At 33.0% G+C, this 24,429-nt stretch overlaps 1 protein-coding gene across 17 annotated transcripts in view; it reads right to left on the bottom strand.

Moving 5' to 3' along the window:
- RYR2 (ryanodine receptor 2) overlaps positions 1-24,429 on the bottom strand; it is a 712,857-nt gene that overhangs the window by 79,409 nt on the left and 609,019 nt on the right. For all 17 annotated transcript variants that reach the window (XM_031968518.1, XM_031968517.1, XM_031968521.1 and 14 more), the window contains 4 exons: positions 23,884-23,960; positions 11,862-11,935; positions 1,302-1,382; positions 509-597 (listed from right to left, as the gene is read on the bottom strand). In XM_031968518.1, coding sequence (XP_031824378.1) covers positions 509-597; positions 1,302-1,382; positions 11,862-11,935; positions 23,884-23,960 — 321 coding nt within the window. The remainder of the gene's footprint in view (positions 1-508; positions 598-1,301; positions 1,383-11,861; positions 11,936-23,883; positions 23,961-24,429) is intronic.

The following is a 24,429-nucleotide window of genomic DNA, read 5'->3' as shown; positions in this document are numbered from 1 at the left end:
TAATGGTGATTGGTTTCAAAGAGGCAATTTTTATTTTAAACAAACATAATAGTGGAATGGCATGAACCACCTTAAATTATCAACTATAACCAAAGATGAGTAATTATGGAAGTTTCAAGCTCTTTTTCCCCAAATTTCTCCCCATTCAGTGTGGTAAAGAACAGGTAATAATTTCTAGGTAAATTGTAAAAATTAAGTCAACTAAAAAGCTCTAGAAAAAAGTAAAGGAATGAACACAAACCCAGAAAATAAACAAAACAAAATAGAAAGCTAGGAAACAAGGGAGCAGAGAATTAGGAAAGAGGACATAGTGATCCAACATTGTGAACTAATATGAACATTACTTTTACCTCTGGAGGCTAAGGAATCAAAAATATAATATTCAGAATGGTTCTTTTACTCAAACATCAGAACATAGGCAAAAAACATGTCATATGGTTCAGGGTTTGCCAGATCATTCCAACTCTTTTGATCACTTCAGTAGCTAGTAGTACAGAAGATAAAGTACCTGAACTCTCAGTAAGTAGTCCACTGTGGAGATGATTATATTAACAGTTGTATTATTACCAGTCTGAGTTCTCAGATAGTTCTGAAAATCTACATGAATTTAAAAAAGAGGAAAATCATTGTGCTAGTTCAAACTACAGTTATTTAAACAAATAATAGATATTCTTCCCCTTAATTATGTAACAAAGAATTGTTTTAAAATAAAAATTTAATCTTTATACAAAATTCCAAAAATAATTCATAAGTATCATCCTTTTAAGTGAGTCACAGAATACAAATATTTTTGAAAATGTTTTATGCTAAAAAAATTTACACATAGTTTCTTTTTCCTAAAAGAACTATGACTAGACGGTCTGTTATAGGTTTCCACATCATAATATAGAAGTTTAGGAATCTAATCATTAAGACTTCATGAAGTCTGTCAAATTCTTAACACAGCATAACAGAGAAAAAAACCACACAACATTTTATTCAAGTCCAAATTCCACTACTTACTATATTTATGTTTTAGATTTGACTTTAGTCACTTGAACATTCTGTCTTAGTTTCCTTCTTTAAAAATGAAAATACATTTAATCTCAGCGGGGTTTTGTGATGATCAAAGAAATAATATATTTGAAAACCCTTTGAAAAATTCTCATGATTTAAAATTATAAAATAATAAGGAAACCCCTTGTAAACCTTAAAGTACTGTGTAAAAAATGTGAGATATTACTGCCATTGCTGAGACCAAAGAAAATGTATTTCTTGCTACCATCACTTGATCTGGATGGTCTGGAAGATTCCTCACAAACCTGAGTTATGTCCTTCACAAAGCAACTGGAGGAAACGGAAGAGGTCACAAGTGAATTCATCATCCTGCAATACCTTCTCTCCTGCAGAAAGGTCATATAGTAAAGCATTACTAATCACTCTCATTTCCCACAATTCCTCCCCAGCTGCAACCCCAACAGAACCTGCAAGTTGATCTAATATTGTTCTGAGCCAAAAATAATTGCAACTCATAGCATCACTTCTATCTGAAGTTCATGAAAGCATGAGCTTGCCAGATAGATGCCATTTCCCTTTGTAAAAACATTTACACTTTAAATACCGAAATTTATTTCTGTTAAATGTAGCAGCATGGGTTTGGCAACATTTTAAAACAACTTATTTGTAATTTGGGAATATCTTTTTGGTTTATGTGGGCATGAATTTTGTATCACATACAATATTTAATGTAGATCCAAACTGTCCTTCCTGTGAGAAAATGAATTACTATTGTCTTTCTTCCAAATAGGAATTTAAAAAAGGATTATATTATATTATGTTTCTTGCAAATAAGAAGTTAAAAAAGGCTTCTTTTGTAGACATGTCAGTTCCTAGGAAGCTTCTCCTATTTTGCATGATATATTTTTGTTTACAGACAACAATAGGTCAAGGAATGCTCAAGAAAAGCTGACATAGCAAAAGTAGTTTAAGAAGTTCTGTTCCAAGGTTCTTGGAGAAATAGTAAATGGGCAATTTTAGGGGAAAACTTCAGTAGCTTCTGAGAACTAGAATTAAAATTTATAGGAAGAATAGTGCAAACTATTAGTCAAATGAGATAATAAGTCTAGACAAAAATATACTACAGCCACAGAAGACACTATTTTTTTTTTTTTACGAAGAGAAAAAAGATATACATGAGCAGGAAAAATGCAAGTTTTTATCAGTTAATTTGATCCCTCTGAACACTTTATTTCTCCATGAGACAAACATACAAATAAAAAAATATTAATCTTTTTGACTATTTGGGATTGTCCCCAAATCTGAGATTCATAGCAAAATGGTATAATAAACATTTTTAAAAGAAGCAAAAGCAATTATATATTTTAATTAAGTACTTATTAAGTTATAAATAATCTGAATTAAGACAGGAAAATATGTAATAATCAGATATGTATAGAAAATTTGAATGATCAGTATTACAAATAACTGATGGACATAGCTTATGACTTTCAAAGTGAGAAGATTCAGTGTAATGGTAAGATTAGGCAGCAAAATCATTTTTAAAAATGAATGTGTACATTAAAAAAATATAAAGCCACTAAGCTCATTTCTCTATGCCTTCAAAAATGTAATATTCAGGGACTAAAAGTAGCATTAAGAAATATAGATTCACATATAAAATTAAGCATATAGATTACGGAAATAAACATATTACTCTCATAATAATAAAGCTTCCTTTGAGTTAATCTCACAAATGAAAAGTCATTTGGGGATAAGTGATGGCAGTGATTTTGAACCTAAATATCAGACAAAACACCAACCTAATCTCTTGATTTCTAGGTAATAAGTTAAATATGTTAACTTTAACTATTTAAGAGATCTTATTAATGGCTATATAAATTTCTTTTTAAGATAGGAAAGGATTGAGTGTTTAAGGAAGACAGAAGAAAAATTCATGGCAAATACAAGCATTTGGGGTTTTGTTGCCTTTGCTGACTCATAAAGAGAAATGAGTTTGAAATAAAATTATACATTACTGTAGACAAATCAATGATAAGCTAGACCAGAATTTTCTTAGAGAAAGGATAAAAAAAATATTCAGACTACTGAGGTTCACTTTCTATAGATACGTGCTTTATTTACCTAACCTAGGCATGTCAAGACAAAATAAGAGAGTATAGACATGTAAGTAAAATTTCATGTATTTCAAGTTCTGGAATTTCATTTAATATTGCTGCATTCTGATATTTTTAGGTTGCCTATGACATCAAAAGTACATATGCATTGTATGTTTCAGTTGCATCCAATTGGCATTTTCTTGACAGACAAATTAGTTTGCTATTTTCTTCTCCAGCTCATTTTACAGACGAAGAAACTGAGACAGAATTAAGTGACTATTTGATACTTTATAAATAGTTCAATTTTTTATATTTATGTAAATTTACAAATCAATCTATCAGTACATATTTATTAAGGACCTATTATATGTCAATGAATTAAGCTAGGTATTAGAGGTAAAAAGAAAAATGAAAAGTTGCTTCCTGATCAAGAATTTCCATTTTATTGCAGGATATTTTCTAAGATAAAACAGATAATTAACAAAATGAATACAAAATGATTTCAGGGAAGGGAAGAGCAAGTAGTTTTAACAACCAGAAATTTTTTTTAAAGGAAATAACATTTTCATTGACTCAAAGGGAACAAAGATTGTTCAATGAGGCAAAGATGAAAAGGTAGAACATTTTATATATGGGTACCTTCATAGGCCAAGGCATGGAGGTTAAAGATGGAGTGTTGTATATGAAGAATATATAGGAGGCCAGAGAGGTTGAAAAAAGATTGTGAAAGGTTTTCCTGCCAGAGGAATTTTTATTTTATCCCAGAGGCAATAGAGACCCCTTGAAGCTTCTAAAACAAAAGAATGATCTGCTCAATCCTGTGCTTAAAGGAATATCATTTTGGTTTCTGTGTGAAAGATGATCTAGAGATGGTAGGAGATCAGTTAGAGATGATAGTAGTAGCCAAGCAAAACATGCTACAGACAGCCTAGGATAGTTATGATGTCAATAGAGAAAAGGGGACAGATGTTGAAGTAGAGAAAAGAGAAAACAAGAATTGGAAACTCGGTAATAAACTCTATGTTGTGGGTTTTTGAAGTTCACTTATCTGTTTTTCCTCTGGAGATAAGTCACATATTATTGATCATTTAATAGAAGGTTATGATATGTTGAAAATTTCAGGCCTTTTTGGAAGCAGTGGATTGGTTTGACTTTCTAAACACATTTCTAATACTATCTATTTTACTCCTGTAATATAAAGATGCTAGGACCTTTTCATCTGACTTGTAGCCAAAACCTGAATGACTCTTTTTATTCCCACTCTTTTGAATATAGTTATTTTTAATGAATGCTTTTTTTTTTCATTTCCTCATTCAAAATAAGTTCTTATGTAAAGATTAAATCTTAAAAATTAGTATTGACATACTATAGACATAATTGTTATATTAAAATTTGTTAAAATACCAAACAAAACAGGATAGTTGAGGTAAGAGGGGGTCTAAACCTATGGTTTCATTAATATAAAAAACTCTTATTGTGGAAATTTCCTTCATAAATGCATATTGTGCAATAAATCTAAAATTAATTTTTAAAGGTTTCCTGGGAAATTAAAGGGTTAAATGGTTTAACAATGGTCAGGCAATATATATCAGTGTCAGGTGCTACCCTCTATTCTCCAGACAACTGGATGACTGAGGCTGCTGAAGTGGATGCAGTTGCATTAAGAAATATCAGGGCAAAGTTTAGAAACAGAGCTGCTAGTGAATAGCAGGAATAAATGAGCACTCACTAGGAAATTATATTCATATTAATTTTGATGTGTCCACTGCCTTTATATGAACTGTATGTAAGATCTACCTGAAGTAGCTATGGTGTTGTTAAATACATAAATTCATGCCTCCAAACACCTTATAAAGGTACAGAGTGAATAGAGTTATGACTTTTGGAGCTGAGTCATCTCTTTGTTTAATTTCAAAATGAAATGATAAGTAGTAGAGCTATTAACTATTTATCTAGCACATCTGTACAGTAATTTAATTACTCTCAGGTTAAAATGCTGCAAGAGCCCATGCTGCATGTAAATGATATGGTAACAGAGATGGATGGCTTTATGTCTGCAGAGGGTGCAGGATCAACAATATAACTGGAGATGTATATTAAAAAGCAACATTAAAATGTGATGTAAACTAGAATTAAAAATTGATGAAATGGAGGAAAATGTTCTGGAGTGCTAAAACCCTCACCTCCTATTTTAAAAAATACCCTTTTGTATATATTCAGTATGGATCTATGGCAGTATGAATATTTAATAAATCATTTAAATAATAACAAAATGAAAAAAATATTGGGGACATTATTATTGTTGTTTATACAAAGAAACTTATAAGATGTGATTTCAAATTGAATGGTTGTCTGCATTTTTGGCTACCAATCATAATGCCTTAAGAAACATTGGATTCAAATTACTAATATATTAAGTTTGAATTAGCTTTGTACCAGATCTTATAATTTTATTATTCATCCTAGGAAGGCTTAAATGTAAAGCACAGTTAGAGATAGGCATATTGTGAATGCTCAATAAATATTTTAGTTTATTTATAACCATATTAATTTCTAATTATTTGGATTTTTACCAGTATATAAACTATAATCTAAGAAAATAATAGGCATCAAGTTAGTCATTTCAGCCATCAGTGAGCTAAGAAATAATGAATGCCACCTTAGAGATATAAAAATTTTCTAATTGACTTGATATTAGATGAGCTAATTCTCAAAGAAGAAACTAGATCTATCCTAATAAAAACTCAGAATAACCTGACTAGGAAAAATTAAGAAACATGAAACATTAAGCAAGGCTTTAAGTTTAAACACTATTGTTTAACAGAGTAATTCTGTGATGGAGATGCTCTATAAGCTTTTGTTAAAAAAAACAAAACAAAACAGGAAAATATACCATTTGGTAACAAAATCATGAGGAATTAAATGTTCATTCTTCATAATGTTGTTAATGAAAAATTATAAATTGATGTAGGTTGAGGAAAACATCGAAGATAAAATACCTAAAAATAACATTTTCTTGTAAATGAGTTTACCACAATACAACACGATGTATCCAAATTACAGATCAAAATGAGACAACATAAAGAAAATATTGTCATCAAAAAATCTTAAATTTGAAATGTTAATAGTACTATTTCTCCTATTTTCACTAAACCCAGATTTTCTAAGTAATCAAGAGCTCTCCAAACAGGTTTGCCAAAAAACTCCATGCACATTTAAACCTTAATGACTTAGTTTGTGGACTTGAGAGAAACAATCTGTAAATGATATCCAAAAGAATATTTAATAAAGTTTGCCAAAACTATATATTTAGAGGCAGGTAGAGTAGTAAGAAGAACCCTGGGACTTGGGGTCAGAACATCTGATTTTGAGTCTGGTTCCATCAACACATTAGTATAACTCTGGGCGAGTTATCTTAAAATTTGTTAAAATACCAAACAAAACAGGATAGTTGAGGTAAGAGGGGGTCTAAACCTATGGTTTCATTAATATAAAAAACTCTTATTGTGGAAATTTCCTTCATAAATGCATATTATGCAATAAATCTAAAATTAATTTTTAAAGGGTTTCCTGGGAAATTAAAGGGTTAAATGGTTTAACAATGGTCAGGCAATATATATCAGTGTCAGGTGTTACCCTCTATTCTCCAGACAACTGGATGACTGAGGCCATCATTAACTTCTCAGAGCTTTTGCTTCTTTATTTATGAAATGGGAATACTAACACTTGCACAGACCACATAACAAGCCTATGACATATCAAAGAAGCCAAAGAAACAGAAAGTAAAAAGGTAAAGGACTATGTAAATATCTAAAATAAAACAAGCCTGGTTTGGGGATAAACAAAATGTGGCCAGATCTATAAAAAGAACAAAAATCCCAAATAACTGTGAGAAGAAAATTCAAACTGTTTTTGGTTGACATTTACAGATTATTTCAGATTAAAGTATCCATACAATGCATTATCAGAGTTTATAATTTAAAATTAAATAAGAACATCAGGAAGAGAGGATCCTGTACAGTGTCACTAATTAGAATCAAATAAATAATTTGCCTTCCTCTCTATGTACTAAATGAGTTTAGAACATAAACTCTAATATTTGATAATGCCTTTAAATTTTTCTGAAATTTTGGTGTAAAAGACAGTTAAGGAATATAAATAATGAATAAATTTTAAAATAATCAATATTTCAGGAACATATAATTAAGTCAAAATTCAATTTACTATTGGCAATAATTAACCACAAAGTGGTTCATCAGAAGATAGTCGCAGTCTTTTTCAGAGGCTTCTATTGCCAGAACACTAATGTGTAAGTAGAACTTTGAAAATTTTTTCCTGATCAAATGTCTTCTACATATAAAATTTGGTCCATTTAAATTTCTATGCAAACTAAAATGTATATTCCACTGTAGCAAAAATAATCAAAACAGGAAGGTAACATCTTTCACTGTTTTTCTATTATAAATGGAATTTAGAAAGAGAGCAATAGTTTTTATGCTTATCACAATTTTCTGAAGAGACAACACAAGGTTCTGAGAATTCTGATGAAAGAAGAAAGCATCTAAGAATGAAGTGAAATTAAGATTAATGCAAATTTTGGTTTATAATCTTTTTTCTGGTGTTAAAATGATAAGACAAACAAAAATACAAAGATATAATATTGAGCAAATGAGTTATATGAATAAAAAGTCTATTTGCTTAGGAATAATTGGGGTTCTGACAAAACAGGGTTTCAGGATTTTGTAAAAGAGTGGTAATACTGGTGAGGGAGAAAGAGAAAGCAAGTGTAAGCTTTTACAGCAACTCAAGAACTTGGAAAGGAACAGTATTATCAACTCATCTGATAAAATTATTCACATACTAAAAGTAAACATTGCATGACAGTCTTGAATGATTAGAATGCAAATATAGCTACAATTGGGATACCAAAATTAATAACATGATATGTATAATAGTTATCACATTTACTTATCCTATAATTTATATATAAAAAAACAATTAAAACTTCAATATCAAATGAAGAAGTTAGTGATCATTGAGTATAATTCAGACAGCACTGCCTTTCCTTTAATTAAGAATAGAGATGAGGCTTTAAACAGATATTGGCCTGTGAAAAGAAGGGAGCAAAAAGGACATAGTAAGTGTTTGATAATTAATGAATTAACAATTCAAGTCAATAGTCATTGAGGATATACAATGTACATGGAATTTAAACTATTGGAAAAGTCTATTCAACTTCATGAAAGTTCTTGGTAAGATAATTTGTTTGTAGTAAAGTCCTAGTCACTTGATTTTTACATTAGTTATATGAATGTGATTTGTCAAGGAGATTGTAATTAAATTAACCATACAAGAACCCTTATATTTTCCTCCAGAAATAAACACTACTTGGGCCTAATGCTTTGAAATAGTTTCAATAAAATGAAAGGAACATTTATATATGAAATTTAAGTGGGCTGATTTAAGTGACAAGTTACTGAACACAAGTGATAATAATCAACTCTTATTCAGTTCTTTGATAAAATAATGTGAAGACTGGAGATTCCAGTTTTCCTAGTCCATATTGGTAGGCCTCCTCTAAAGTATTAATCTGGGTTCTCAAAGATTATGTCAGCAGAATAAAAATTCAACACCTCTGATCCAATGTGGAAAATTTAGCAGCAGGCTATGTATCATCATGGCAGCACAAACAGATCAGTTTGGAAAGGCTTATTACCAGAAAGCTGGTCATCAGATAATCAATGATTGACTATAATTACTGATGGAGGCTGTAAGGGATTAGATATGAGAGTTTGCCAACTATTTGAGTGGGAAAGTAACCACAATGACAAAATCAGAAACTTTTGAAATACTGAAGTAAATCATAAGCATGGTTGTAAAAGTTCACATCCCTAATAATGATATATTCAGTAATAAATCTGCTTCTTTTCTAATACATCTATGGTATTATATTAAAGACCAATAAGTAATATATTAGCTTTCCAAAACCAAGGAATTTTGAAAAGATTTTAAATACTAGAGCTTTTGTGAAAAGAAAAAGACAACAAAAGATAGACCAGATCTCCTTTCTATTCATTTCTGGATCTATCACAGATTTCTTGTGATTGCACAAATCAGTGCAGCCATAAAGCCACAGTATACAAAACAAAAATACTACTGGAGGACTACAGCAAAAATTCTATTTATTTACATATATGACCATTGCAAAATACTGGGACCACTAAAAGAAAAAGAAAAGTAATGCTAAACAAGACAAAAATGAATTAAACAAAGCTTGCTGGTCTTTCAGCTAGTATGACAATCATTGCAAATCCTGAAAGAACAAAGAAAAAGAGAAAGGTTGGCACAAGAATTAAAAGAAATTAGAGTGTACAATGATAACTAAAGAATAACTTCATTTAAATAGATAAATAATGAAAACACAAACTTTTACTCGTTAGGCGTTGTACAAGGCTGACATAAAGCTAAAAACAGGAACAAACAGACAGTTTTTAATAATTACCACGCTCATGGGTGATGACTGAGGAAAGGAGGACAAGACATTTACAGTAGTTGAAAGAAAAGGAAATGGGGAAAAAAGAAAAAAAGTTGAGCTTTATTCTTAAAAGTTTAAAGCAAATATAACATACTCATTTCTGAGCTAAAGGGAAAGAGTAAATATATTTACTAACTCAAATGAGTCATAAAAAATATCCTGACATCAGAAGAACAACTCTTATACTCAAAAAAAAGTGTTATTAATGAATTTGACAGCATAAAATTAATTCTAACCCATATTCTGCTAAGAAAGGGAAGACTTAATTGAGGCCTGCACTATTTCTTTTAGGTTTCTAAAATTATTAATATTGATTAAAATGTTTAATTGAATTAGAGTATCAACATTCTGGGTGATAATTTGTTGTGAAAAATAAAAATCTAGTTTCCTCATTTCTCATGAGGAAAGTCAATGCTCCAAAATAACTTCCAAGCTAGATTAGAACTGAAAATATCCTCTCAAAAGACAAGGGATCTACCTAATTGCTGTAGCTTGGTGTGTTTCATCACACATTTCAGACAATTTCAAACCAGAGAGGCACATCAGTGTTGCCGCTTATACCTATAGACATCCATAAACATGATATAGCATTTAATTTTAAATAATTGAAGATAATTTTAGGGAACTAGCATGGGATAGTACAGAGCAATCTGGACTCAGGGAAACTTGGGTTCAAGTCCTCCCTCAGACATTTACCAGCTCTGTGACCTTAGGAAATTACTGATTCTCTCTATGCTCTAATTTCCCATGCAGTAAAGAACATGGACTTGATGGTTACCATAGCTCCTGTCAGCTCTAAAACTATCATCCTATGCAATAAATTGTGTTTTGATTTCTAATTGATAATGAATGGAACTTGTACACTGAAATGCTGAATGGAAAATGAAAGCACAGTAGTTAATTTAATAGGTAGTAATGTTTAAATACATAAAATCTATGAACTTCAAAATAGAGTAAAAATGGGTAGTAAATTATTTTTTCTTCTTCCTAAATAGAATTATATAGAAACATGTACATTGATCACATATAACAAAAAAAGACAAAATTCATTCTGATTTCAATATCATTCCCCCCCAAAACCCAGTGATTCCAAACTAGAAAATTGAAAAGATGATGAAGCCTATTCAAATGTAAACAAATTTTTTAAAAGAATTTAATATAGATGAATTAGTTTAAAATCAGCACACAAAGTAAAATTAAAAAAATAAAATCATAATAATGATTTCTGAAGGGAAAATATCATGCTAAATACCTTCTAAAATGAAGATACAATTTTTCTCATCTTTAATTTTAAATTTTTTGCTATATATCATATACATATAGTTAGTTAAGTGAAGCTTATTGAGGCTAATGTAATCTCTTTATTTGTCAGTTATTAAGAGAAATAACCTGGATTGTCTAAAATTGAATGACTCTACCTTTCTATCTTAAAATTCTAGATTTATTAAGAGAAAATATAATACAAAGAATGAGTCATAATAGACATGTTCATAGGTAAATATTACATGAAATAGTAGTCACTTGAAAGTTAAAAAAAACTTTCTTATTTTGTCAATCTGTGATTCAAAGAATCTACATCACTTTCTCTGACATATATAACATCAGCTTTGCAAAGTAATGTTCACATTTGCATTAATTTGGCCATTAAGGAATTTGCATTATAACAGGTTTATAGTGTATAGTATGCCTTTTTTTTAGCACAAGAAAGCATTAAGCTATATTTTCTAATTTTAATGTAGTTAAAAATAATCCTGACTTTCTTTCTCCTTGCAGTTCCTTAAATATATTGTGCTATTTCTTGATGTATTCCTAAATATTCAAATAATAAAATATTTCCTGGATAGTGGGACAGAAGCATTCATCTTTTGAGATTCTCCTGTAGCTTTATAAGTACCCTGAACTATACTCTTTTTTGGGATTTTCTCCATTATCTAGATCATTAACAGGTCACTCAGAAAACGTCTAGTACAAAAAAGAGTTGAACTACAAATAGAATTGAAATATAAGAAAAAACACGTGTGTGTGTGTGTGTGTGTGTGTGTGTGTATGTGTGTATGCAAAGTAATTTTATGTCTTTATGTGTGCCTATATTTCAAAGCCAAATAGAGATTAGCCATTTATCAACATTTTTATTAAGGTATCCGCTTTTTGAGGATTGACTATATAATTTTAGTAAATTGTAAAAAAAAAAAAATCATTAGAAATTTTTTTTTCTTTCAATCTGTGAATACCTGATCCTTCCTCTGTCACCATTCCAAGTCCTTCTGCTTTGTTTTGTCTCTCAAATGCATTGAGGTCAAGAACACTGAAACAACAATAATAAAAATGGACAGAAATCTTTAGAATATCTATAATGAAATATGATTTCAATGTAAATATTGATGTATGAAAGAATTCAATTCAATGAACATTATATATCAAGTTCTTTCGAAATATAAGGAACTGTGTCTATCTACTATAGATGCAAAGGTTAAAAAAAAGTTCCTACCTTTAAGACTTAGGGTGTGGTCACAGTCATACCTTAGTCTTTCCACCCATAGAATTTAAACTTGTTTTTCCTTAAAAGATCTTAAAATCATCCTTGAAACTTGACTGGCTTCAGGGACCTAAAAATTGAAGCTGCTAATATCGCTTCATGATCTATGAGAATAAAACAGCTATAAGGAGCTCCATGTAACATCTCTTATCTGGTTGACAATGGACAACTCAGGCAAAGGAGCTTTGCTCAGCTTAATCAATTTAATCAACCGCATACCCCCTTTTGATGTCCTTCTCATGCTATACTTAAGTAAATCTCTGTTAATGGTTGAATGCCCTGTGAGTGTCTCATTTTGTTCTAATACTCATCCTAAATTTCCAGGAGGTTGGCTTGAGTTAAGCCCAGCACAGAAATATGCAGCTGGATGAAGATGGGAGAGAAAATCACCAGTTATTTTGACTGGGTCCACTACAAATTGATGTAATATGATCTCAGCAGGACACTCATTGCAGCAAGGCAATTCTTTTACAGTTTCCTATTTGAATCACTATCCTACTTTTTTTTCTAAATCTTATATCCCATAGCTCTCCCTCTTATTCTCTCAAGTGAGACCCTTGTTTTCTATTTCATTGAAAAAACCAATCCCATTCACTGAAAGGTCCACTTTTCCCCTCCTCATTTCACATCACTATCACTTTCCACATTATCACTTCATTTGACTCATATGAAAAGCTGGTGCTTTTTGTCAAGGCAAATCCCTCCACATGAGAAAGGGATCCTATCCTATTACATCTCCTCTAGCAGTTTGTCATCTCTAACATTTCCACTTCTCCACTAATCTTTATTTTCTCTGTCTACTGGTTTGCTTCCTTGCTGCAGAGAAACACTCATATGTCTTCCCCATCCTCAAAACCCTTTATTTGACCTGTCCATTCTCACTCTTTTTGTTCTCATGGCTAACCCTGAGAAGGCCATCTACACTCAGAGCCTGCATATCCTTCCCTCTCACTTTCTTCAGTCCAGTCTATGATGTCATACATCAACTGAAACGCTTCTTTCCAAATTTATCATCGCTTTTTTGTTGCCATACTTAATGATCTCCTCAATTTTCATCCTTCTTGACCTCTTTGCAACCTCTAATGCTGTTGATCTCCTTTGCCTTCATATTCTCTGAGTTGTCATGACAATGTTCTCTCTTGGCTCTACTTCTACCAGTTGAATGACTCAACTGGTCTCTTTTACTGGATCTTTCTAACTATGAGGATTTCTCCAAGATTCTGAGTTAGATCATCTTTTCTTCTTCCTCTGTGCTATTTCATTTGATGATTTCTTCAACTACTCTGGATGCAATGATTAATTCTATGTAGATGATTCTCAGTTTTATTTATTCAGTGCATTCTCTACCCTCACCTCCAACCTTACATCTTCAACTCTATATCAGACATCATGAACTAGGTATTTTGTAGACATTTTAAACTTCCCATATTCAAAATTAAACTATTATCTTTCCCTCTGACCCCACAGACCTCCCCTCATTCCTAACTTCCTTATTAATCTTGAAAATATTAACAACCTTGGAGAATGGCTGAATAGGTTGTAGTATGAATGTTATAGAATATTGTTGTTCTATAAAAAACAATTAGCAGGATGATTTCAGAAAGACCTGGAGAAACTTGTATGGACTGATGCTGAGTAAAGTGAGCTGAACCAAGAAAACATTGTACATAGCAACAAGATTATGTGATTATCAATTCTGATAGTCATGGCTCTTTTCAACATTGAGTTGATTCAGGACAATTCCAATAGACTTGTGATGGAGAGAGCCATCTGTATCCAGAAATTGCAACATAGTATTTTCACCTTTTTTGTTGTTGTTTGCTTGCTTGCATATTTTTTCCTTTTTGATCTGATTTTTCTTGTGCAGTATGATAAATGTGAAAACATATAGAAGAACTGCACATGTTTAACATATATTGGATTACTTGCTGTCTAGAGGAGGAGAGCGGGGCAAAGGAAGGAGATAAATTTGGAACACAAGATTCATTGGAATCCAATTCCAAAGGTGAATGATTTTTGCATGAATTTTAAAAATAAAAAGCTATTATTTAAAAAAATACTGACAAATTAGGTGTCATCTTCTACTCTTCACGCTCTAGCTCTCAACTCCCATATTCCATCAGTTGTCCAAGTCCTGTAGATTTTACCTTCACAATATCTCCAGTTAATGTTCCCTTCTTTTTTTTGACATAGCCACCACTCTGCTGTAGACCCTTTCCTTATGCTGGTATTACTGCAATAGCCCTTCATTAGTCTCTCTGACTCAAGTCCCTCTCCACTCCAGTTTATCCTCCAATCAGTTATGAAAGTGATCTTCCTAAAGCATAAGTCTATTCATTATTGAAAAAGCTTCAATGGCTCTCAATTTCTTCCTCCTTATCTCTGCTTCCTGGCCTCTTTGTTTCCTTGCTTCTTCAAATCTTAGTTAAAAATTCTTTTTTATGCAAAAACCTTCTCTTATCATCCTTAATGTTTATGTCTTCCATATGGGATTATCTCCAATTTATCCCATTTTGTTTATACATAATTATTTAAATATGATTTTAGCACAGTGCTAGACACACTATAGGAGTTTAATAAATGCCTGTTGACTTATTGATATGTCAATGTGATAAATTATGATAAATATGTTACAAAATGGAATGTGATAGAAAAAAAGGAAATTATGTTAAGTGCTCAAAGGAAATTTGAAATTGAGAGATCATTTTCAAGTAATTTTCATAAGATTAGAGGAAAATAATGATAATCATCATGGTCTAAAGTTATTCTTTTACTAAGCAATGAACAAGACAACTCATTATTCATTAAGCCATTTTCTGACAATATTTTTAGTGAAAAGGTTATACATGTATTCTGCTAAACAAAGTGATATAAATCTTAGTTTATTGCCAGGATTGTTAAAATGAGTCCATTCTGTCCCTCTGTTAATCATAATTGGCTGAGTTCCCCCAGACTGTTCTGTTAGTTTAGGATGATATGAAGCTCAAGTTTAAAGTTAATTGATCCATTCAGTCTCCCACCTTTGAGACATCCTTGAGGGGAATAAATTTCCCAGACTATTTGACTATCATTTTAAAGATAATCACAACATCTCAATATATAATCTTGTCACTCCCTAGATTCCATTTTTATTTCCCCCTCCTCCCTCTCAGCTACAATTCCTTCCTGGTTCCTCCCTTCACTTCCTAGATCTTGCCCCCCACATTCTATGGACTTTCCTGAACTATAAAAGTCATGTCCCTCCAAATCAAGTTGCTCAATCACCTATGAATCTATCTTGCTTAGTTGTGGTTGGTCTGAGCCTACGTGCTATTCATATAATAAAATAGCAAATCTTTGTGAATGGGATAAACTTAGTAAAGACTTCTCATGGAAATGTGGCTTCGACCTATGCCTTAATTGTGACTTGAGACTCTGCAATAACAAATTGAGCTATAGCTAAAAAGCTACAGATGCACAATTATCTTGCATGAACATTTCCCCTCTTGTTCCCCAGATCTCTTAATTAGGATTTAAGTACTTCTTCTAAAGGTGATGCCTTTGGGAAATCAGGTACAGAAGTCTCTCATCTAAGAATATTTGCTTGTATAGCAATTCTCTAGGGAAATATGAATTGAGTTTGTTATTCTTTTATTTCTGGGATAGATCTCCATATTTAGAGTTTAAGCCTGGATTCCCCCAGATGATTGCAGAAAAGATTGGGGGGGTGGGGAGCTTCTGCATTGAGGGTCTATTTAATCTTGTGCTTTACAGTTTGCACTTTGCACTCCTCTACTGATATCCTGTCTGTTAAGAATTGCCCTTTCTCAGGATATCATAATAAATCCTTTTTTGCCTTTTTTTTTTAAACCTCAAGTCTCTGATTTTAATTGGGGTAAGGATCATTGTTCCACACAATTTTGGGGGACTCATCCAAGATATTTTCTGTTTGTGAAAGTTTTCTCTCATATGGTATTCTTGGGCAGGTGCCATCCAGAGGGTTCTCTGGTGATCCTTGGACATGGCTCAGAAACTGCTGTTCAGGTAAACTCCCAAAGATAAACACTCAGAGAAAGTAAAAATGGAAGGGGACTAGCAAAGTTAAAGGATTAAATCAGTTTAGGAGATAAGCCAGCTGAGAAAAGTTTGAAAAGAGGATAAAATAGTGTGAACCTTAAGAAAGGAACACCCCAGGTAGAGAAAGCAAATGGTAAGGCAGGGAGAGATCTTAAGTAATTAAGAGGACTTTCTCTTTGCCAAGAACTGCTGAGCTGCTTGGGTGACTCCAATGGGATTGGGAGAATTTAAGTGGTTAAAGTACATAAAAGGCTCCTATTTCCCATTGCTATTGGGAAATTCTAAGTGGTTCCAATCTGTAAAGATTCTCCTATTTTCCTTTGTTAAGATGGGGTGAGTCCTCCATCACAATCTAAGATAGCTGGTTCTGAAAACTAAACTATCCTAGTGTTCAGGTAAGATGGCCTTTTAGGAAGAATTGGGATGAAGTACCAAAATGTATAGGGATCAAATATTGTTATTTTGATGGACAGGTGTCCTGCTCACTGGGAGGAATTGGTGCTCCCCGAGGGCTGGGTGTAAATTTGTCTCCAGAACTTCCCTCCTCCCTTCCACTTCAAAGATCTTCTAAGAACAGGGGCTTGATTGATTTAGAAAAGCAGTTTATGTTTGTATGTGTGAGAGAGCCTGTGTTTTGTCTTCTATGTTTCTCTTAGTCAACCAAATTATAAAGAAAAAAAAATCTGGCTATTTGAGATTTTTTAAAAGCCTGCTTGTTTTGTACATAATTGGACTTATGTAAATAGTTTTTAGCTAGAGAGAGGAAGAACTAGTTCTGAGGGAAAGCTTTTAACTGTCACATCAAAAAGAAAAAAAAAAATTAACATATTTCTGTGGATCTAGAAGTGGCCAATTTAGGTCTACAGAAATAAAGTTTCAGAAGTGCAAAAACATTTTAGCAGTTTCTGCAATTTTTAAGACTACGTTTTAAGTTGCTTGGCATTATTACTCAGTCAACTAAGTAGAATTAGTCTACTGTATTTTAAGTAGACCTAATTTACATGACTAAAAGCTTTCTGAGGATTTGAATTTGAGGCTTACAGAAAAACTGCAAAAGGAAAAACAAACACTCTCTCTGGGATTTTCCCAGCCTTTCTCTCTTGGAGAGGCTTATAGAATTTGTCCTGCCAAGGCTGGTAACCTTGGCTGACATGGTTTCTTCTGGGGTTTGTGCTGTACCCCAACATCTTTGATATGGCCCCCAGCATTTCTAGCATGGAGGGTGGACTAGTCATTGGGCCATAGACCTGCCACAGAACACCCAGGTCCAAATTTCTCCAACCCTCTCTTCCCTCAGAGTCTTAAAATCCTGTGTACGGACTAGAAAGGGCAGTTTTCTGCCATCTTAAATTATGGAGCTATATGTGTTTAAACTGAAATTCTGATTCTGAAATTGTACGAAATAATTACTATTAATTAGTATGTACTAAAATTGTGAACTTGTCTATTCTGGTATAAGATTTTAGAAATATGTGCATTAATATTGAAATATTGCTACTAGAAATTTAAGCATGTATTTGATTTGATTTTAAGTTAACAAATTTTGGTTCTCTGGTAATTTACCTAAAGAGGTTTTATGTTTGTATCTCCTAATTAGACCATGTTGCTTTCTAAATTGTATATTGCATGACCTAGGGGTAGCTAGATGGTTCAGTGAATAGAGTTCAGGCCCTGTAGTCAGGAGTTCAAATCCAGCCTCAGACACTTAATACTTACTAGCTATGTTACCCAGGGCAAGCCACCCAATTGCCTGGCAAAAACAAAAACAAAAATTGTATGAACTCTCCTTTACCATTTTATCAGTTCAGTTGGATATGTGGTATAATTTTTTGTGAAATTTGGTTCAAAATTACTTAGATATTATCTATATTCTGAATTTTAAAGTTTGTCTTGCTTTCTTCCTTTAATAAAGAAATAAAAGCAATTTGAAATATAGGGATATGTATAACTGTAGAATGTATCGTTATCTGAAAAGTGTGTAATATATCTAAAGATAAATAAGAGAGTTTTGAGGAGATATCACTCCAGAGGGAGGGAGCCGGGTTCCAAAATATTCAAGTTAGATTTTAATGAAATGATACCAGTGGGGATAGGTGGAAGCTTTTCGGAGCTCTGCTACTTTAAGAGGGGTTAGTAGAGTAGCACTGGAACAAATTGTAGCTAAGTATAAATTGATAGAGACTATTGATTCTGATAAAAAAACAAATAATGGGGAGGGATTGCAAATTGAGTGGTAATTTCATACACCTGGGCATCTACCTTCATTAGGGAAAATGGAAAAAAAAATCAATCAGATTCTTAAGAAACAGATTACTAAAATGATGTTAGAGACTAAATTACCTTGGACCAAATGTTTGCCTATTGCTTTATTTAAAAACTATAACTGTCCCCAGAAGTGATTATGGGACTTTCCCCATATGAAATTGGTTTATTTTATTTGGGAGGGAAAAGGAAAATACCATATATTGAAACAAAGGATAAATTTTTAAGGAATTCTGTACTGGCAGTGTCCTCATCCCCTTTAGCCCTTAGGAAACAAAGATTGCTGGCCCAGACAACACCTTTGGAGTTTGTAATTTCAGAAGAATGGGTGCTTACTAATCCTGGAAAAAGCAGAGTGGGAAGGACCTTACCAAGTGCTATAGATGACTAAGACTTCAGTCTGAAGGCTGAGAACATCAGGATTAAAGGACCTGTGGAGAAATCTCTAGAATTTATAACCTCTAAAACTGATTTTTCAATTAGGAATGTTTTGGTGGGAGAGGAGATTGTGTTTAGAGGAATTTTTAATATTTGTATTGTACCTGTTATTTGTACTTCCAGAAAAGTTATAGAGATTCCTCGATTGAAAGAAGTTCAATTAACATTTTATAGGATGAACAAAGTATTAATGTTAATTCTGATGGGGTTCTTTAATGTAAGATTAAGACAGCATATTCTATATTCTATGTGAATCCTTTTAAATTAAATCATTTTAAAGCTGTTCCCATTGTTTAGGGAGATTCTTTAAGATGTTCAATAACATAAAATTATTTGTAATGCTGAATTTAAAATCCATCTACTTAGATACGAAGATAAGCTGTGAATTTTCTAGGATAAATCTCTTACTGTTACCAATATAAGTAGGTATGGTCAATATTTATTTAGGATATGTGATCTTTGAGACTTAAATTCATCTGAAGCTTTGAAGGATGAGACTTGCTATTTGAGACAAAATCTCTTGGGACTGCAGCTGATGTTATTTGGAATTTTGAATTCAGATATGATTGTCTGATAGATCATCAAGTTGGTAATATACCATATAAAAAGAATATGCTACAAGCTATTCAGGAGAATTTGATACTGAATTGTTACAGGCGAAAGTTAATATCTGAGCAAGAGTTGGGAAGACAACCTTGACCTCTGCTTAAAATGGTGTGGGGAGTGGGCACTAATCTACAGGTGATACAGGTGATAAGGCCACATTCCAAAATATATAGAAAATTGACTCTAATTTATAAGAAATCTAGCCATTCTCCAAATGATAAATGGTCAAAGGATAGGAGCAGACAATTCTCAGAAGAAGAAATTGAAACTATTTCTAGCCATTTGAAAAGATGCTCCAAGTCATTATTATATCAGAGAAATACAAATTAAGACAACTCTGAGACTGGCTAGAATGACAGGGAAAGATAATGCGGAATATGGGAAAATAGGGACACTAATACATTGTTGGTAGACTTGTGAATACATCCAGCCATTCTGGAGAGCAATTTGGAACAATGCTCAAAAAGTTATCAAACTGTGCATACCCTCTGATCCAGCAGTATTACCACTGGGCTTATATCCCAAAGAGATCATAAAGAAGGGAAAGGGACCTGTATGTGCATGAATGTTTGTGGCAGCCCTTTTTGTAGTGGCTAGAAACTGGAAACTGAATGGATGCCCATCAGTTGGAGAATGGCTGAATAAATTGTGGTATATGAATATTATGGAATATTATTTTTCTATAAGAAACTGTAGGAGGCTGAAACTCCAAAAATGTATGCTTGAATCAGATAGCAGAACACTTAATGCTAATTATCTATTTGATGTGAGATAATAGCTCTATATACATATTTAGATGAGATGGTGATGTGATGGCTCTCCTCACCATTGGTCCTTGCTGAATGTTTGATGATGAGATAATAGTAGGCAAGGATTGGAGGGCTGGGGGAGAGAAGTGAGAGTCACTTGGCGGCAGGAAGAGGAGGAGAGAGGCTAGAGACTACGGACTCCAGAATCTAGGATATATCTTTGCCAAGCTACGTGGCAGCTTGCCAGCCTCCTTCACTTCTCCCCCTAAAGACCAAGAACTTTGACTAATCCTGACTCTGACTGATCCTGAGGCCCTCCAGGGAGCTAGTCCGAACACTACAAGAAACAATCAGCAGGATGATTTCAGAAAGTCCTGGAGAGACTTACATGAAATGATGCTAAGTTAAGTGAATAGAATGAAGAGAACACTGTACACAGCAACAAGATGATGTGATGATCAGCTCTTTTCAACAATAAGATGACTCAGGACAATTCCAATAGATTTGTGACAGAGATAGCTATCTGCATCCAGAAAGAGGACTGTCAGGACTGAATGTGGATCACAACAGTTTTTTCAGCTTTTGGACTGTGTCTCTGGTCTTAGGAAGCTCCATGATGTGATTAGGGGATGCCTAGATATCTGCCTATTCAAGGTTAGGGCAGTCTTTGGTCATGTAAGATGTGATTAGGAGATTCCTCCATGATGTGATTAGGAGATTCCTATTCAAGGTTAGGGCAGTCTTTGGTCATGTAGGAAACTCCATGATGTGATTAGGAGATTCCTATTCAAAGTCTTTTGGAATGTGGCCTTATCACCTGTATCACCTGTAGATTAGTGCTGGCTCCCCACAAAGTGAGATCCTTCTGACTCAGTTTTCCAATGGTGCTCCTTTGAATAAGAACCCATCTGATTATTCCTGAGTCTGGCTAAAAGGTGAAATTGTTATTGCATACAATTAGCTAAGAATGTTTTATCCTGTCATGTATGTGCTTTCAGGCTGAGGCCTGCTATTATAATCATGTCCCTGCTTTTTCCTCTTATAACAAATTTCTATAATCAGGGCAAGTGTTCAGTAGAAGCTATGAGCACAATTCAATGTAAGATCTTGCAGTTTCCTATCTGAAAATATGTGGTCTTAATATTCTAAACTTAAGTATTTGGCCTAGTCATCTATCTGTTGCTAGATGTATATGGTCTTTTTCTTTTAGTATTTTTGTTGTTGCTGACTTTCCTGATAGGCATATTTATTTGTGAAGAGTTATCTACCCTAATAACTGGGAACATAAATGTTTGGGGGTGATAAACAGTACCCAGATGGGCACAGAATCCCAAACTGTATGCTGAATAGCCTCATTAGGCTCCAGGCCATGGTCAAAATAATTACTACCCAGACAACAAAAATACTGGATTTGTTAGCAGACCAGGCCACTCTGAGGAGGGAAGCAGTACTCAAGCCTAGATTGGTATTAGACTTATTGACTGAAGAAGGTAGAGTTTGTGGGAAATTAAATTGTTGCTGTATGAAAACTGATGATAATGGACAGATAGTGAAGGAAATTGCCAAAGACATCAGAAAATTGGCTTATGTCCCATTCCAGACCTGGTCCTCACTGATGGTGTGAAGTTTGTCACCAAACGACTGAAGGCACTAAAAGTTGGGGCTTGGTCATGTGAAGAGTTCATGATGACCATTCTCTTTGGAAAAGGGTAGATTATTTGGGGGAATAGGTTACAGACAAAATTAAGGGATGGTAAATATGAAATAGAATTGGAAGAACATATGTAAGACAAGTTCCTCACTAGAATTCACAATTTCCCAGGAGAAAGGGAGCATCCCATGAGGTTGAGGCATATCCTTAGCTGGCAGACTAAATCTCGAAAAGGACTCAGCACTCTAAAAGAGTTAGTTGTAAGGAGGAGAAATTCAGTTAGGGGATATACCATGTGGTATGGGGGAAGGAAAAAAATACCACAAAGCAGAATGCTGTGGTGGGCTGACCCCAAGAAGGCTGTAACCATAGGAGGGCCCACAAGTAGGTTTTAAAGGGAAAATGTATAGGGAAAATTTAACTTCAGGAACATGACTAGGTTTTCCACAGAGGAAAGATTGAACAACCTGAAAGGGGAAGTTCAGTTAGACTCGGAGTATTAAAGGATGAGAATGTTCCCCAGGAGAGGAAAAAAAGTATAAACCAGGTCCAGAGGGATTGGAGACTGAAAACAAGATGGTTGAGGAAATGTATCAAGGATGGTATGAGAAGTCTTCAAAGGTTTTTAAATAAAGAGGAGGGACTAAATGGGATAAACTGAATGAAGATCTTTCATGGAAATGTGGCTTCGACTTATGTCATATTTGTGACTTGAGACTTTGTAATAACAAGTTGAGCTATAGCTAAAAGCTGCAGGTGTTCTGTTTTCTTGGATGAATATTTCCCTCCATTTTCCCCCTGTCTCTTAAGTAGCATTTAAATACTTCTTTTAAAGGTGATGGTTTTGGGAATTCAGGTAACAGAATTCTCTTATGAAGAATGTCTGCTTATATAGCAGTTCTCTAGGGAAATTTGAATTACGAGTTTGTTATTTATTCTTTTGTTTCTGGGATAGATTTCCACATTTGAAATGTATGCCTGAATTCCCCAGACAATAGAAAAGTTAGAGGGTGAGCTGAGGTTTCTGCATTTAAGGTCTATTTAATCTTGTGTTTTGCAGTTTGCTCTTTGCACTCCTCTACTGACATCTTGTCTATAGGGAGTTGCGCTTTCTTATGAGATTGTAATAAATCTTTGTTGTTTTTTACACCTCGAGAGTCTCTGATTTTAATTTGGGTTAAGGGTCACTGTCCCACACATCTGTTATCTGTAATGAATATCTTGTCGTGTCCTGAACTGAATCTCTATTAGATTATATTATACTATATTTTTTTCAAATTCTTTTCTTGAGACTAGGAATTAACTTGATATATCAATTGGTATATATCAATTTTTGTTTTCAGAGGGCTTAGCATTGTGCCTGGCACATAGTAGGAGCTCTAAAAATATTTACTAACACAGATCATGATTGGTTTTGCTTCATTATATTTATATATTACATGGGAGATTTTATTTGACTAGTGACAATTGGTGAGTATTGAGAATAATGCACAAAAAAGAAAAAAGTCAAACAACATTAAAAATTACACATAAGAGAACAATATTCAGAAAGAGTAACACAAACAGGTAGGACAATGCCATTAATTAGATGTTAAATCTTATAAAATTTTAAAGAATCCAAAATATATAAAACTCTTCATAATTTTATAGTTATCTTTTTTGCTCTTCATAGGTGTAGCAAAATATTCATATTTGTCATGTATATAACAAAAAATAATTTTTTAAAAGCATAAACACCTGATTCAAGGACTGAAGTCCTACTGCTAGACCTCAAGTATGGTTCCAATTTGCTAATCAGAACTTATATTTTACTACTTCCTTTCATATTAGACTGACTTACTAGTTTTTTTTTGAAGCAAAAGTACATGAAATAAATTTAATTTCTGTATTTTGACATACACTTTTAAAATGTTTCAGGAAAAATAATAATTGATTGAAGGAAGGTATTTTCTTACCTACATGACTGCATCAGGCCAGCAAGGCTCTGAAAGAAGCCCACATCCTTTTTCTCTTTGAGGTAGTCAAGCATTTTCTACAGTAAATACATAAACCACTTAACTCAATGAGATAAAACAAAATTTTTGATTATTTGAACAATGTAGATGAATATATATTACATATGAATAATATTAATATTTTTAAAATGAAATAATATTGATTGTAATGATTAAACAATGTATGTGATACATTTTCATCCAATTTACTATCACATTGCATAGGGAAATTATACATAATATATTTCAGCTACTACAATTTTATAAGATCATTCTATGGAAAACAGATGCACTCAAAAATTATGAACAACTCTTCCACAAGAATAAAGATCCATCATACCTGTCAATTTCTTGGGAGAATTATAGTCACTTGGGAACAGCATTAGATTTGTAATCAAAGAACCTGAATTTGAATTCTAGCTTTGCAATATAATACCTATATAACCTTATGTTTAAATCACTTGATCTCTATTATCTATAGTATCTTTAGCTATAAAATGAGGGGGC

Source organism: Sarcophilus harrisii, chromosome 4, assembly GCF_902635505.1.
Source record: "Sarcophilus harrisii chromosome 4, mSarHar1.11, whole genome shotgun sequence".
Taxonomy (NCBI): Eukaryota; Metazoa; Chordata; class Mammalia; order Dasyuromorphia; family Dasyuridae; genus Sarcophilus; species Sarcophilus harrisii.
Note: the sequence above shows the minus strand (reverse complement) of the source record. Positions and strands in the feature narration are given on the sequence as shown.